This window comes from Kogia breviceps, chromosome 18 (assembly GCF_026419965.1).
Source record: "Kogia breviceps isolate mKogBre1 chromosome 18, mKogBre1 haplotype 1, whole genome shotgun sequence".
Taxonomy (NCBI): domain Eukaryota; kingdom Metazoa; phylum Chordata; class Mammalia; order Artiodactyla; family Physeteridae; genus Kogia; species Kogia breviceps.
Genome location: NC_081327.1, coordinates 53,799,085 through 53,811,697, shown reverse-complemented (window position 1 = coordinate 53,811,697; position 12,613 = coordinate 53,799,085). Strand labels below are relative to the sequence as shown.

Sequence of the window (12,613 nt, the reverse complement as noted above, 5' to 3'; positions counted from 1 at the left end):
CCGGCATCTAACAGGACAAAGATCCGTGATCCTGACCTCAGCCTGGCCCCATCCTCTGTGACGACACCCCCCGCCACGCACGCTACTGACGTGCACACACGCACAGCCCCCGGCATCCCTGACATGCACACACAGCCCACCAAACACTGTGCCTGGCACATAGTAGTGACTCAACAAATGCCCACACCCCCACGTGCGAAAATGCTGGAAAACTCACCACAGACATAAAAATACACCCAGACGCACATAACGCCCCCCCCCCCCCCCCCGCCAACACACACACACTCCTGTGTGCACGGCCGACACGCCTGGTCCCCAGGGCTGCCTTGGTAATGTTCTGGAATTTGCCTCCTGTGAGCCTGAAAGCCCAGCAGCCTCTCCCTGTGCAGAGGGGCCCAGCCCACCCGCCCCCAAGGAGGAGAGAGTCGGGCAGAGTCCTTGAGGTGTCAGGCGTGGTGCCTCAACAAACTCAGACCATGAGTGGGTGCAGTGGGAGCCCCCCAAGGGCGGCGGGGCCTGAACCAGTGGCTCGCGCCTGGGTCACGACGTCCCCAGGCCTGGGACAGAGGATGCTCAGGGGACCTGCAGCTGAGAGCCGAAACAGCTGAGATTCGGGCGGTTTGAGGTGGCAGTGCCTGTGAAGCACATGTGTCTCCCCGCCCCTGCCAACAACATCCCAAAGTGAGCTTCCAAAAAGGGGGCAGGCAGGTGTAACGGCTGACACGCGACGGAACGGCAAAGCGCAGGAAATCGGATCTGGAAATCATGCAGCGGTGCTATCTGTTCCGCAGCAGGATAGAAACCGCAGGTTTTAAAAGCAAGAGAGTGATTGAAAAAAAAAAAAAAAAGAAAATCTACATGACGACTTCCAGAGATGAGGCTGTCAGCCTTGGGGACCCTCCGAATCACAAGACTGATCAGCTGTGCAGAGCCCTGGGCTCAGCTCCCAGGGACCCTAATGCAGCGGGCAAGGCCGGGGCCCAGGAATCTGCATTGCACATATCCTAGGTGACCGGGAGGCAGGTGCTCAGAGCACAGGCATTTTGGGAACAGCATCACTGAGCAGCCTCTGCAGTCGTATCTGACTGGGACAAGCCCCCCACCAACCAGAAAAACACACACAAAGCCCCAGGCCCAGCAACCGACATCCTGCTGTGCCGGGTCTCTGCCTAGGAACCCGCCGCAGAGGCTCAAGGCTCAGTAACGCTCAGTAACGCTGGGGCATCTGGCAGCTGCCCCCGCCTGTTTCTCTTTCTTTATTTCCCCTTTGCCCCGGGCACATCAGCTCTTCAGGGAAGAACAGGCACAGAGGAGTTGGCCGGAACTTGGGACCGCAAGTGGCAGGGCTCGTGGCCCCCAGGGGCTGGCCCTGCCGAGCCAGAAGGAGACTGCTACTCTCCGGACCCCCACCTCACCGCCCCAACAGTGTCCCCCTGCAAAGAGGGGGGACCCCAGGCACTTTTCCACGGCTTCAAGGACCCACAAACAAGGCCTTAAATAACACTAACACTGGGAGAAAACCACTCCATTTCACTGCTCTTTCAATCTTTCTGAGCTCATGCTTTGATGCTCCTCTGTGTTCAACGCCCATCTACGATCTCACAGCCTCTCTTTGCGAACAAAGAGGGAGCAGGCCTCAGGGTCCAAGCTGACTGCGGGCACCAAGAGCGCTTATTTTTACGATTTCTTCACTCACAGCATGTGATACTTGTTTTCAAATGGTGGTAATAGCCACCAGAGTTTCTTAAATTTATTGCCAGGTTTTAAAAAATGAGTCAAACAATAGAATACTTTTAGCTAAACAATAATGTGAGCAATATGGAAATGTGGCCAAATTGATCAGAGTCTAGGAACTAGTCATAACTCCGTGAGGAGGTAGGTATATAATCGTCCCCACTTAAAGAGCTGGGGAAGTGGAGCGTCCCTGGTGGCGCAGTGGCTGAGAGTCCGCCTGCCGATGCAGGGGACGTGGGTTCGTGCCCTGGTCTGGGAAGATCCCACATGCCGCGGAGCGGCTGGGTCCGTGAGCCATGGCCGCTGAGCCTGCGCGTCTGGAGCCTGTGCTCCGCAACGGGAGAGGCCGCAGCAGTGAGAGGCCCGCGTACCGGGGAAAAAAAAAAAAAAAAGAGTTGGGGAAGTGGATGCACGGAGAGGAGCTGCAGCTTGCCCAAGGTCACCCAGCCCCCAAGCACACGAATGTCCCCACCAAGCAGCCAGTCAGCACACACACGGCCACTCCCACAGGCCCCCACAAGGTCCCATCAATGCACCGGATCTGGCTGGTCTGCTCTTCGATGGCCTCCACCGCACTCTCCACCGAGCTCAGCAGGGACTGGATCTGGTTGGCCGTCTCCTTCAGGAGGAAGCGTGTCACAAACTGGTCCACGTTGCTCCCACCCTCATACACCTGTGGCGGGAAGGGAAGGGGCACAGAGGGCAAAGGAGTTGGGGAGGGATCGTGGGTGGAGATCTGGTACAGGGGTGGGGGGGCACCTAGGGTCGGTGTCTCTGCACTGGGATGGGGGTATCACAGGGCTCCAGCATGATGGCAGACGTATGGACTCAGAGACCAAGGTTTGAGCCCTGGCTTCACCAATACTAGTACTGTGACCTCCACTCCACAACAGAAATCACTGTAGTATCTATCCAATAACATTGTAGTAAGGATTGAATGAAAAAATTTATATAAAATGCTCAGCACTGTGCCTGTCACATAGCAAATACTCAGTATACAGTAGCTGCTATGATGATGATGATGATGATGATGATGGTGATGGTGATGGTGATGATGATGAGAAAGATGGTCGTGGGTCACTTCTATTCAACATAGCATTGGAAGTCCTAGCCCCAGCAATCAGACAAGAAAAAGAAATAAAAGGTATCCAAATTGGAAGGCAAGAGGTAAAGTTGTCACTATATGCAGATGACATGATACTATAAATAGAAAACCCGAAGGACTCCACAGAAAAACTACCAGATCTAATAAATGAATTCAGCAAAGTAGCAGGATACAAGATTAACATTCGGAAATTGGTTGCATTTCTTTACACTAGCAATGAAACATCAGAAAGGGAATGCAAAAAAAAATGCCTTTTTTTTTTGTGGTACAGAGGCCTCTCACTGTTGTGGCCTCCCCCGTTGCGGAGCACAGGCTCCGGACTCAAAGGCTCAGCGGCCATGGCTCATGGGCCTAGCTGCTCCATGGCATGTGGGATCTTCCCAGACCGGGGCACGAACCCGTGTCCCCTGCATCGGCAGGTGGACTCTCAACCACTGCACCACCAGGGAAGCCCAAAACAATACCTTTTAAAATCGCACCAAAAAAAAAAAAAAAAAAAAAACACACCTAGAAATAAACCTGACCAAGGAGCTGAAAGACTTATATGCTGAAAACTATAAAACATTAATACAGGAAATTAAAGAGGATTCAAGGAAATGGAAAGATATCCCATGTTCTTGGATTGGAAGAATATTGTTAAAAATCACAAAACTACCCAAAGCAATCTACAGATTTAATGTGATCCCTATCAAATTACCCATGACATTTTTCACAGAACTGGGATAATCCAAAAAGTTATATGGAACCATAAAAGACCCAGAATTGCCAAAGCAATCCTGAGGGGGGAAAAAAAAAAAGAAAGCAGGAGGCATAATTCTCCCAGACTTCTGACAATACTACAAAGCTACAGTAATCACAACAGTGTGGTACTGGTACAAAAACAGACACACGGATCAATGGAACAGAATAGACCAGAAATAAACCAACACACCTATGGTCAATTAATCTTTGACAAAGGAGGCAGGAATATAAAATGGGAAAAAGTCTCTTCAGCAAGTGGTGCTAGGAAAACTGGACAGCCACAGGTAAATCAATGAAATTAGAACACACCCTCACACCATGCACAAAAATAAGCTCGAAATGGCTTAAAGACTTAAGCATAAGACATGACACCATAAAACTCCTAGAAGAGAACATAGGCAAAACATTCTCTGACATAAGCTGTGTCAATGTTTTCTTAGGTCAGTCTCCCAAAGCAATAGAAATAAAAACAAGAATAAACAAATGGGACCTAATCAAACTTACAAACTTTTGCATAACAAAGGAAACCATAAAAAAACCACGAGAAGACAACCTACAGAATGGGAGAAGATATTTGCAAATGATGCAACCGACAAGGGCATGATTTCCAAAACATACAAACAGCACACACAACTCAATAATAAAAATAACAAACAACCCAATCCAAAAGTGGGCAGAGGATCTAAGTAGACAATTCTCCAAAGAAGACATACAATAGCCAAAAGGCACATGAAAAAATGCTCAACACTGCTAACTATTAGAGAAATGCAAATCAAAACTACAATGAGGTTCTACCTCACACCCATCAGAATGGCCATCATTAAAAAGTCTACAAATGACAAATGCTGCAGAGGGTGTGGATAAAAGGGAACCCTCCTACACTGTTGGTGGGAATGTAAGTTGGTGCGGCCACTATGGAAAACAGTATAGAGGTTCCTCAGAAAACTAAAAACAGAGTTACCATATGATTCAGCAATCCTACTCCTGGGCATATGTCCAGACAAAACTATAATTCAAAAAGATACATGCACCCCTATGTTCACAGCAGCACTATTCACAATAACCAAGACATGGAAACCACCTAAATGTCCATAGACAGATGAATGGGTAAAGAAGATGTGGTGTGTATATATACACACACACACACACACACACACACACACAATGGACTACTACTCAGCCATAAAAAGAACAAAATAATGCCATTTGCAGCCACACGGACGCAACTAGAGATCATCATACTAAGTAAAGTTAAGTCAGAAAGAGAAAGACAAATACCATATGATATCACTTACATGTGGCATCTAAAGTTTGGCACAAATGAACGTACCTACAAAACAGAAACAGACTCATGGATATAGAGAACAGAATGGTGGTTGCCGAGGGGGAGGGGGATGGGGGAGGGATGGAGTGGGAGTTTGGGGTGAGCAGATGCGAACGATTACACAGAGAATGGATAAACAACAAGGTCCTACTGTATAGAACAGGGAACTATATCCAACCTCCTGAGATAAACCATAATGGAAAATATTTTAAAAAAGAATGTATATATGTGTCTAACTGAGTCACTTTGCTGTACAGCAGCAATTAATACAACATTGTAAATCAACTATACTTCAGTAAAAAAATAATAAATTATAAGTAAAAAATGTAAAAAATAGATGGTGGTAGTGGTGATGGTTATGAAGAGGATGCTGCTGCTGATGGTGACGGTGATGATGGTGGTGATGGTGGTGAAGATGGTGGTGGTGGTGGTGTTCCTGATGTTGTTGTGGACAGGGATAAAGTATTAGGGAAGGACAATTCATAGCCTCCTTCCTTCCTTCCTCCTCCGAGGTGGATTCTCTGGGCCAGGCATGGTGTCACACGCCTGTAGTCCCAGCTTCCTGGGAGGATGAGGCAGGAGGATCACTTGAGCCCCGGAGTTCCAGGCTGCAGTGCACTAGGCCCTAAGTTCGGCATCAACGTGGTGACCTCCTGAGAGCAGGGCACCACCAGGTTGCCTATGGAGGCATGAACCAGCCCAGGTCAGAAAAGCAGCAGGTCAAAACTGTGCTAAGTAAGCCCACACACCTGAGGTCAATTAATCTTCGACAAAGGAGGCAAGAATATACAATGGGGACGAAAGTGTCTTCAGCAAGTGGTGCTGGGAAAGCTGGACAGCCGCAGGCAAATCAGTGAAGTTAGAACACATCCTAACACCAGAAACAAGAATAAACTCAAAATGGCTTAAAGACCTAAACATGAGACATGACACCATAAAACTCCTGGAAGAGAACACAGGCAAGACATTCTCTGACATAAAACATACCACTGTTTTCTTAGGTCGGTCTCTCAAGGCAATAGAAGTAAAAGCAAAAGTAAACAAATGGGACGTAATCAAACTTATAAGCTTTTTGCACGGCAAAGGAAACCATAAAAAAAGAAAAGAAAAGAAAAGAAAACACACTACAGACTGGAAGAAAATATGTGCAAATGGTGCGACCAACGAGGGCTTAATCTCCAAAATATATAAACAGCCCATACAACTCAGTAACAAAAAAATCAAACAACCCAATCGAAAAATGGGCAGAGGACCCAAATAGACATTTCTCCAAAGAAGACATACAGATGGGCAACAGGCACATGAAAAGATGCTCAACATCGATAACTATCAGGGAAATGCAAATCAGAACTACAAAGAGGTACCACCTCACACTGGTCAGAATGGCCATCACTAAACAGTCTAAAAACAACAAATGCTGGAGAGGGTGTGGAGAAAAGGGAACCCTCCTCCTCTGTTGGTGGGAATGTAAGTTGGTGCAGCCACTATGGAGAACAGTATGGAGTTTCCTCAGAAAACTAAACATAGAACTACCATATGATCCAGCAATCCTACTCCTGGGCATATATCTGGACAAAACTGTAATTCAAAAAGACACATGCACCCCTATGTTCATAGAAGCCCTGTTTACAATAGCTAAGACATGGAAACAACCTAAATGTCCATTGACAGATGAATGGATAAAGAAGATGCGGTATATGTATATATACAATGGAATATTACTCCACCAAAAAAGAATGAAATAATGCCATTTGCAGAGATTATCTAGAGAGTATCATATTAAGTGAAGTAAGTCAGAAAGACAAATACCACCATATACCACTTGTATGTGGAATCTAAAATATGACATACATGATCTTGTTTATGAAACAGAAACAAACAGACGTAGAAAACAGACTTGTGGTTGCCAAGGGGGAGGGGGTTGGGGGAGGGATGCAGTGGGAGATTGGGGTGAGCAGATGCAAACTATTATACATAGAATGGATAAACAACAAGGTCCCACTATATAGCACAGGGAACTATATCCAATCTCCTGGGATAAACCATAATGGAAAAAAATAAGCAAAAGAATATATACATATAACTGAATATATATATATATATACATACCTGAATCACTTTGCTGTACACCAGAAACAACTGACACACACGGTAAATCAACTATACTTCAATAAAAACAGAACAAAAAAACCCCCAAAACCTGCCTGTGCTGATCAGTAGTGCGCCTGGGAATAACCACATCTCGCCCCAGCCTGGGCAACACAGCGAGACCCCATCTCTGTCGTTAAGGGAATTCTGCATCTCCTAAGTGTTCTGTATGCCCCCTAAATAAACAGTAAACTTTGGCCTTTAAAAATAGAAAGGTGGATTCTTTTCAAGCTGCTTCTCTGAAGAGGGACAAAGAGAATCCAAAGCAGCCAGAGTAAACTGTCTTCCCAAAGAAAGTGCCTGAGGCTCAGTCCCCAGAGGGAGGGGATGAGAGGGAAGTCTGGGGGGAAAGGGAGGAGGGGCTTCGAGGCAGCGAGAAGAGGAACACTGCGGCATAAGATGAAAAGGGTCTTTTTTGTTATTGATCTGCATGAGTTGCTTATAAATTTTGGAGATTAATCCTTTTGTCAGTTGCTTCATTTGCAACTATTTTCGTCCATTCTGAAGATTGTCTTTTGGTCTTGTTTATGGTATCCTTTGCTGTGCAAAAGCTTTTAAGTTTCATTAGGTCCCATTTGTTTATTTTTGTTTTTATTTCCATCTCTCTAGGAGGTGGGTCAAAAAGGATCTTGCTGTGATTTATGTCATAGAGTGTTCTGCCTATGTCTTCCTCTAAAAGTTTGATAGTGTCTGGCCTTACATTTAGATTTTTAACCCATTTTGAGTTTATTTTTGTGTATGGTGTTAGGGAGTGTTCTAATTTCATACTTTTACATGTAGCTGTCCAGTTTTCCCAGCACCACTTATTGAAGAGGCTGTCTTTTCTCCACTGCATATTCTTGCCTCCTTTATCAAAGATAAGGTGACCATATGTGTGTGGGTTTATCTCTGGGCTTTCTATCCTGTTCCACTGATCTGTATTTCTGTTTTTGTGCCAGTACCATACTGTCTTGATTACTGTAGCTTTTAGTATAGTCTGAAGTCAGGGAGCCTGATTCCTCAGAAGACCTAAATAGACATTTCTCCAAAGAAGATATACAGATTGCCAACGAACACCTGAAAGAATGCTCAACATCATTAATCATTAGAGAAATGCAAATCAAAACTACAGTGAGATATCATCTCACACCAGTCAGAATGGCCATCATCAAAAAATCTAGAAACAATAAATGCTGGAGAGGGTGTGGAGAAAAGGGAACCCTCTTGCACTGCTGGTGGGAATGTAAACTGATACAGCCACTATGGAGAACAGTATGGAGGTTCCTTAAAAAAATACAAATAGAACTACCATATGACCCAGCAATCCCACTACTGAGCATATACCCTGAGAAAACCATAATTCAAAAAGAGTCATGTACCACAATGTTCATTGTAGCTCTATTTACAATAGCCAGGACATGGAAGCAACCTAAGTGTCCATCAACAGATGAATGGATAAAGAAGATGTGGCACATATATACAATGGAATATTACTCAGCCATAAAAAGAAATGAAACTGAGTTATCTGTAGTGAGGTGGATGGACCTGGAGTCTGTCATACAGAGTGAAGTAAGTCAGAAGGAGAGAAACAAATACCATATGCTAACATATATATGGAATCTAAGAAAAAAAAATGTCATGAAGAGACTAGGGGTAGGACGGGAATAAAACACAGACCTACTAGAGCATGGACTTGAAGACATGGGGAGGGGGAAGGGTAAGCTGTGACGAAATGAGAGAGTGGCAGGGACATATATACACTACCAAATGTAGGCTGGATAGCTACTGAGAAGCAGGCACATGGCACAGGGAGATCAGCTTGGTGGTTTGTGACCACATAGAGGGGTTGGAGGGAGGGAGACGCAAGAGGGAAGAGATATGGGAACATCTGTACATGTATAACTGATTCACTTTGTTATAAAACAGAAACTAACACACCATTGTAAAGCAATTATACTCCAATAAAGATGTTAAAAAAATAGAATAAAATCAAAAACAGAAACAAAAAAAGATGAAGAGGGTCTTCCATGGAGTTTGCTCTGTGATGTGAGAACATTTCCCCTTTTGTCAAGAGTCTGCACCGGAGACACTGCATCCCGCTGAGTTTCTTTTGGCTTCAGAGACTTGAGTGGGAGGGAGAAGGCTCTGGCTTCGCCAGGTCACTCCAGGACGACAAAGATCAAAATGACACTGTGCTGCTCTCTGGCCTCCTCTACCAAGACCCTACCCTCCTGAGCCACCTGCCCCGGGACCTTGGAATTCTGCCCAGTCCCCGGCCAGGCAAGGGGTCTCAAGGAAAGAAAATTAAACCATCCATCACTCTGACTGGGAATTAATTAGCAATAATTGCACAAGGGAACCACGGCTAGAGACAGAGAGACTGAGAAAGGAAGGCCAGGGTGGGGAGCAGGGGAACACGGCTGGGGGTGGAGAGGGGCCGAGAGGAGAGGTGCACGCAGACGGGGAGGTGTGGAGGTGGGCCTCCTGCGCCACCCATCAGACCAGGTGCACTGGCGACAGGCCCCGACGGGGAAGGAGCTGACGGCAGAAAGCATGCCAGGTTCCGGCGGCCTAATGCACCGCAGTGATCAATTATCCTTCCTAGCAGACAGCTGAACTCACATGCAATCCAGTGATGGATGGGCTCTGGACAAACAAATGACCCCAAAGAACAGGAAGACATAAGGAGGTAAAACAAAACAAAACAAAACAAAAACTGAACAAAAAGAGAAAGGCTGCTAGAAGCCATCCAGCAGAAAAATGAGCTGAAGTGAGTATGTTAAAAGCAGGCAGGTAAGTGACTCAGGGTGCAGTCAGGGATCAATAAGTGTAACTGGTTAGTCGAATTAAAAAAAAAAAAAAAAAAGACAAAATTTTCAAAAAAGTAAAAATGCAGCTTGTACAGTTTTGTCCTCCACTACCACTGATGCCTCAGCCGAGAGGCCAGCTCCACAGATTTCAGAGGCAAAGAGTCAGAGCTGGGAATTCCACAATATGTGGACAAGTTATTCACATGCAGGATAACAGGGAGACCTTCAGAAATCTGCAGATCTCTGAAAGTTTATCAAATGAGCACCTTTCCGGCAAAGAATGCTTAGGAATTTTTCCCACATCTTCTAGGGCTGAATCACAGATAAATATTCTTGAATAGGGAAGCTGTGGGAAAAAAGTGAGGGTGCGCACCCAAATGAAAATGAAGGTTACAGAGGTTAGGAAATAAAAACACTGATCACTAATAGTTAAATTTTAATCACACTGGATTAAGGGAATAAAGAGTGTCAAAGTATGGAAAAAGAGCCAATCATCTCAAAAATTGTTTTAATTTCACAAGAGGGAATAGAAAGTGTTCTTGATTAGCCAGGTATATAAACAAGATTAAGAGTGTTAACAGGGCTTCCCTGGTGGCGCAGTGGTTGAGAGTCCGCCTGCCGATGCAGGGGACACGGGTTCGTGCCCTGGTCCGGGAAGATCCCACATTCTGCGGAGCGGCTGGGCCCGTGAGCCATGGCCGCTGGGCCTGTGCGTCCGGAGCCTGTGCTCCGCAAAGAGAGGCCACAGCAGTGAGAGGCCCGCATACCACAAAAAAAAAAAAAAAAAGAGTGTTAACAATGTATGTTTTAGAAGTCCCTAGTAAAATGAAAGCTAGAATGTTTACCTTTGAAATTGAAATCAATGCTACAAACAAAGCAGACTACAGAAAGGTAAAATGTCAAAAAAGACTAAGGATCATTAAAAAATGGGAAGCATATACAATTATGACAGCAACCAGGCCAGACAGATCATAACAATAAAGAAAATCGGCCTAAATTGCCCCACGTAAAGACGCAGTCCCAGATTTGACTAAATGAGGTCCATCTGGAAGCGTATATAAAGCAAAAGAGCACCAAAGGATTTGCAGAGAAAAGCCTGTGCAGAGATTCTGCTACCAAATTTGATCGAATGACTAGGACAGGTTGCAATATCACGAGCAAGGTAGCATTTAATGGGAAAGTATTACATAATATTAAAAGGATAAGAATAAACGACAGAAGGCATAATGCATTACAAGGAGATGACATTATTAAATCTTCGTGCATTATTAAATCTTTGCGCAATGGGAGAGGATATTGCTACAAGTACGGCTATGCGGGGTTAGATGAATATAACCACTTTATAAGGCAATTCTACTTTATATGAAGAGCCTTAGACTGCCCAGTAATTCTCTACTTTGGATAATCTATTCTTAAGAAATAATGCAAAATGTGGACAAATACTGAGGTCCCAAGGTTAGTGTTAATTGATAACAGCAAAAACCTGGAAATAATCGAACATGCCCAAGAACAGAGGAACAGTATGTAAATTTAAGTAAGAATATTTAAAATGATACTTTTAAACAGTTTTATTAACATGGGAAAGGTGTTTGTTAAAATGTTAGGTAAAAAAAGTAGAAAATTTTTGTATACAGAATGATTTTAAGTGTATTAGAGAAATACCCATAGAAAAAAAGGCTTAATGGTAATAAAGTGGTAACAGTGGTTAGAGACAGTGGAAATTAGAAGTGATTTGCAATTTTTCTTTATATTTTTCTCTACTTCCTAAATTTTGAATACTGAATATGTACCATTTAGGTAACAAAAGTATTACAACCAGGTCTATAGGCGTCAAACGGCATGGCGAAAGACACAGGAAGGAAACATTAGAATTTTAAAGATTAAATGTCAAAACACAATTTAGTGTGAGAAATTAGTTCACCAGTGTCCTACAGGACAGATAAATTCGAAATAATAAATGTCTACTGTAAAGGGCATTACTGGGAAAATGTGAAAGTCTTTAAAATGGGCAAAAAAGATTACTGGGTTCCTTGTCTAATACACCTTTCTAGGTTATTTAGGTCTTTCCTTGTTCAGGAGCTACTTTTAACACGCTAGCATGTAGGACTTCCCTGGTGGTGCAGTGGTTAAGAATCCGCCTGCCAATGCAGGGGACATGGGTTCGAGCCCTGCTCCAGGAAGATCCCACATGCTGCGGAGCAATTAAGCCTGTGCGCCACAACTACTGAGCCTGCTCTTTAGAGCCCACAAGCCACGACGACTGAGCCCATGCACCGCAACTACTGAAGCCCGTGCACCTAGAGCCCGTGCTCTGCAACAAGAGAAGCCACCGCGACAAAGAGTATCCCCCCGCTCGCCACAAGCAGAGAAAGACTGCGTGCAGCAATGAAGACCCCATGCAGCCAAAAAATAAAAAAAATTTAAAAACAAAACAACAAAAATCTCTAGCATGTAAAAAAGTGACAATAATGCAAATAATTCTCATCCACAGAAATGCATATGAATTTTGTTTGGCAGAATTCAACTTATTGTCCTGTGGACAGTGACCAATTTTGCATTTATTCACAGATTCATCTCAGAATTCCTGGTTGCCTATATACATGGTAAATGTTCTTTGAATTTTCCTTGGAGACAGTGTAACATCTTACTGGTTCTCAAATTAAGGAGTTAAATAAAATCTTTCCCATGTGTATACTTTAGATTTGTACAAGAGACAACTTTACCTTTTTACAAAGTTGTCTTTTAACAACATATATTTCACAACAAAGAAGG

At 44.3% G+C, this 12,613-nt stretch overlaps 1 protein-coding gene across 4 annotated transcripts in view; it reads right to left on the bottom strand.

Moving 5' to 3' along the window:
* NECAB2 (N-terminal EF-hand calcium binding protein 2) overlaps positions 1-12,613 on the bottom strand; it is a 40,362-nt gene that overhangs the window by 7,905 nt on the left and 19,844 nt on the right. For all 4 annotated transcript variants that reach the window (XM_067019651.1, XM_067019652.1, XM_067019649.1 and 1 more), the window contains one exon: positions 2,271-2,407. In XM_067019651.1, the coding sequence (XP_066875752.1) occupies positions 2,271-2,407 (137 nt within the window). The remainder of the gene's footprint in view (positions 1-2,270; positions 2,408-12,613) is intronic.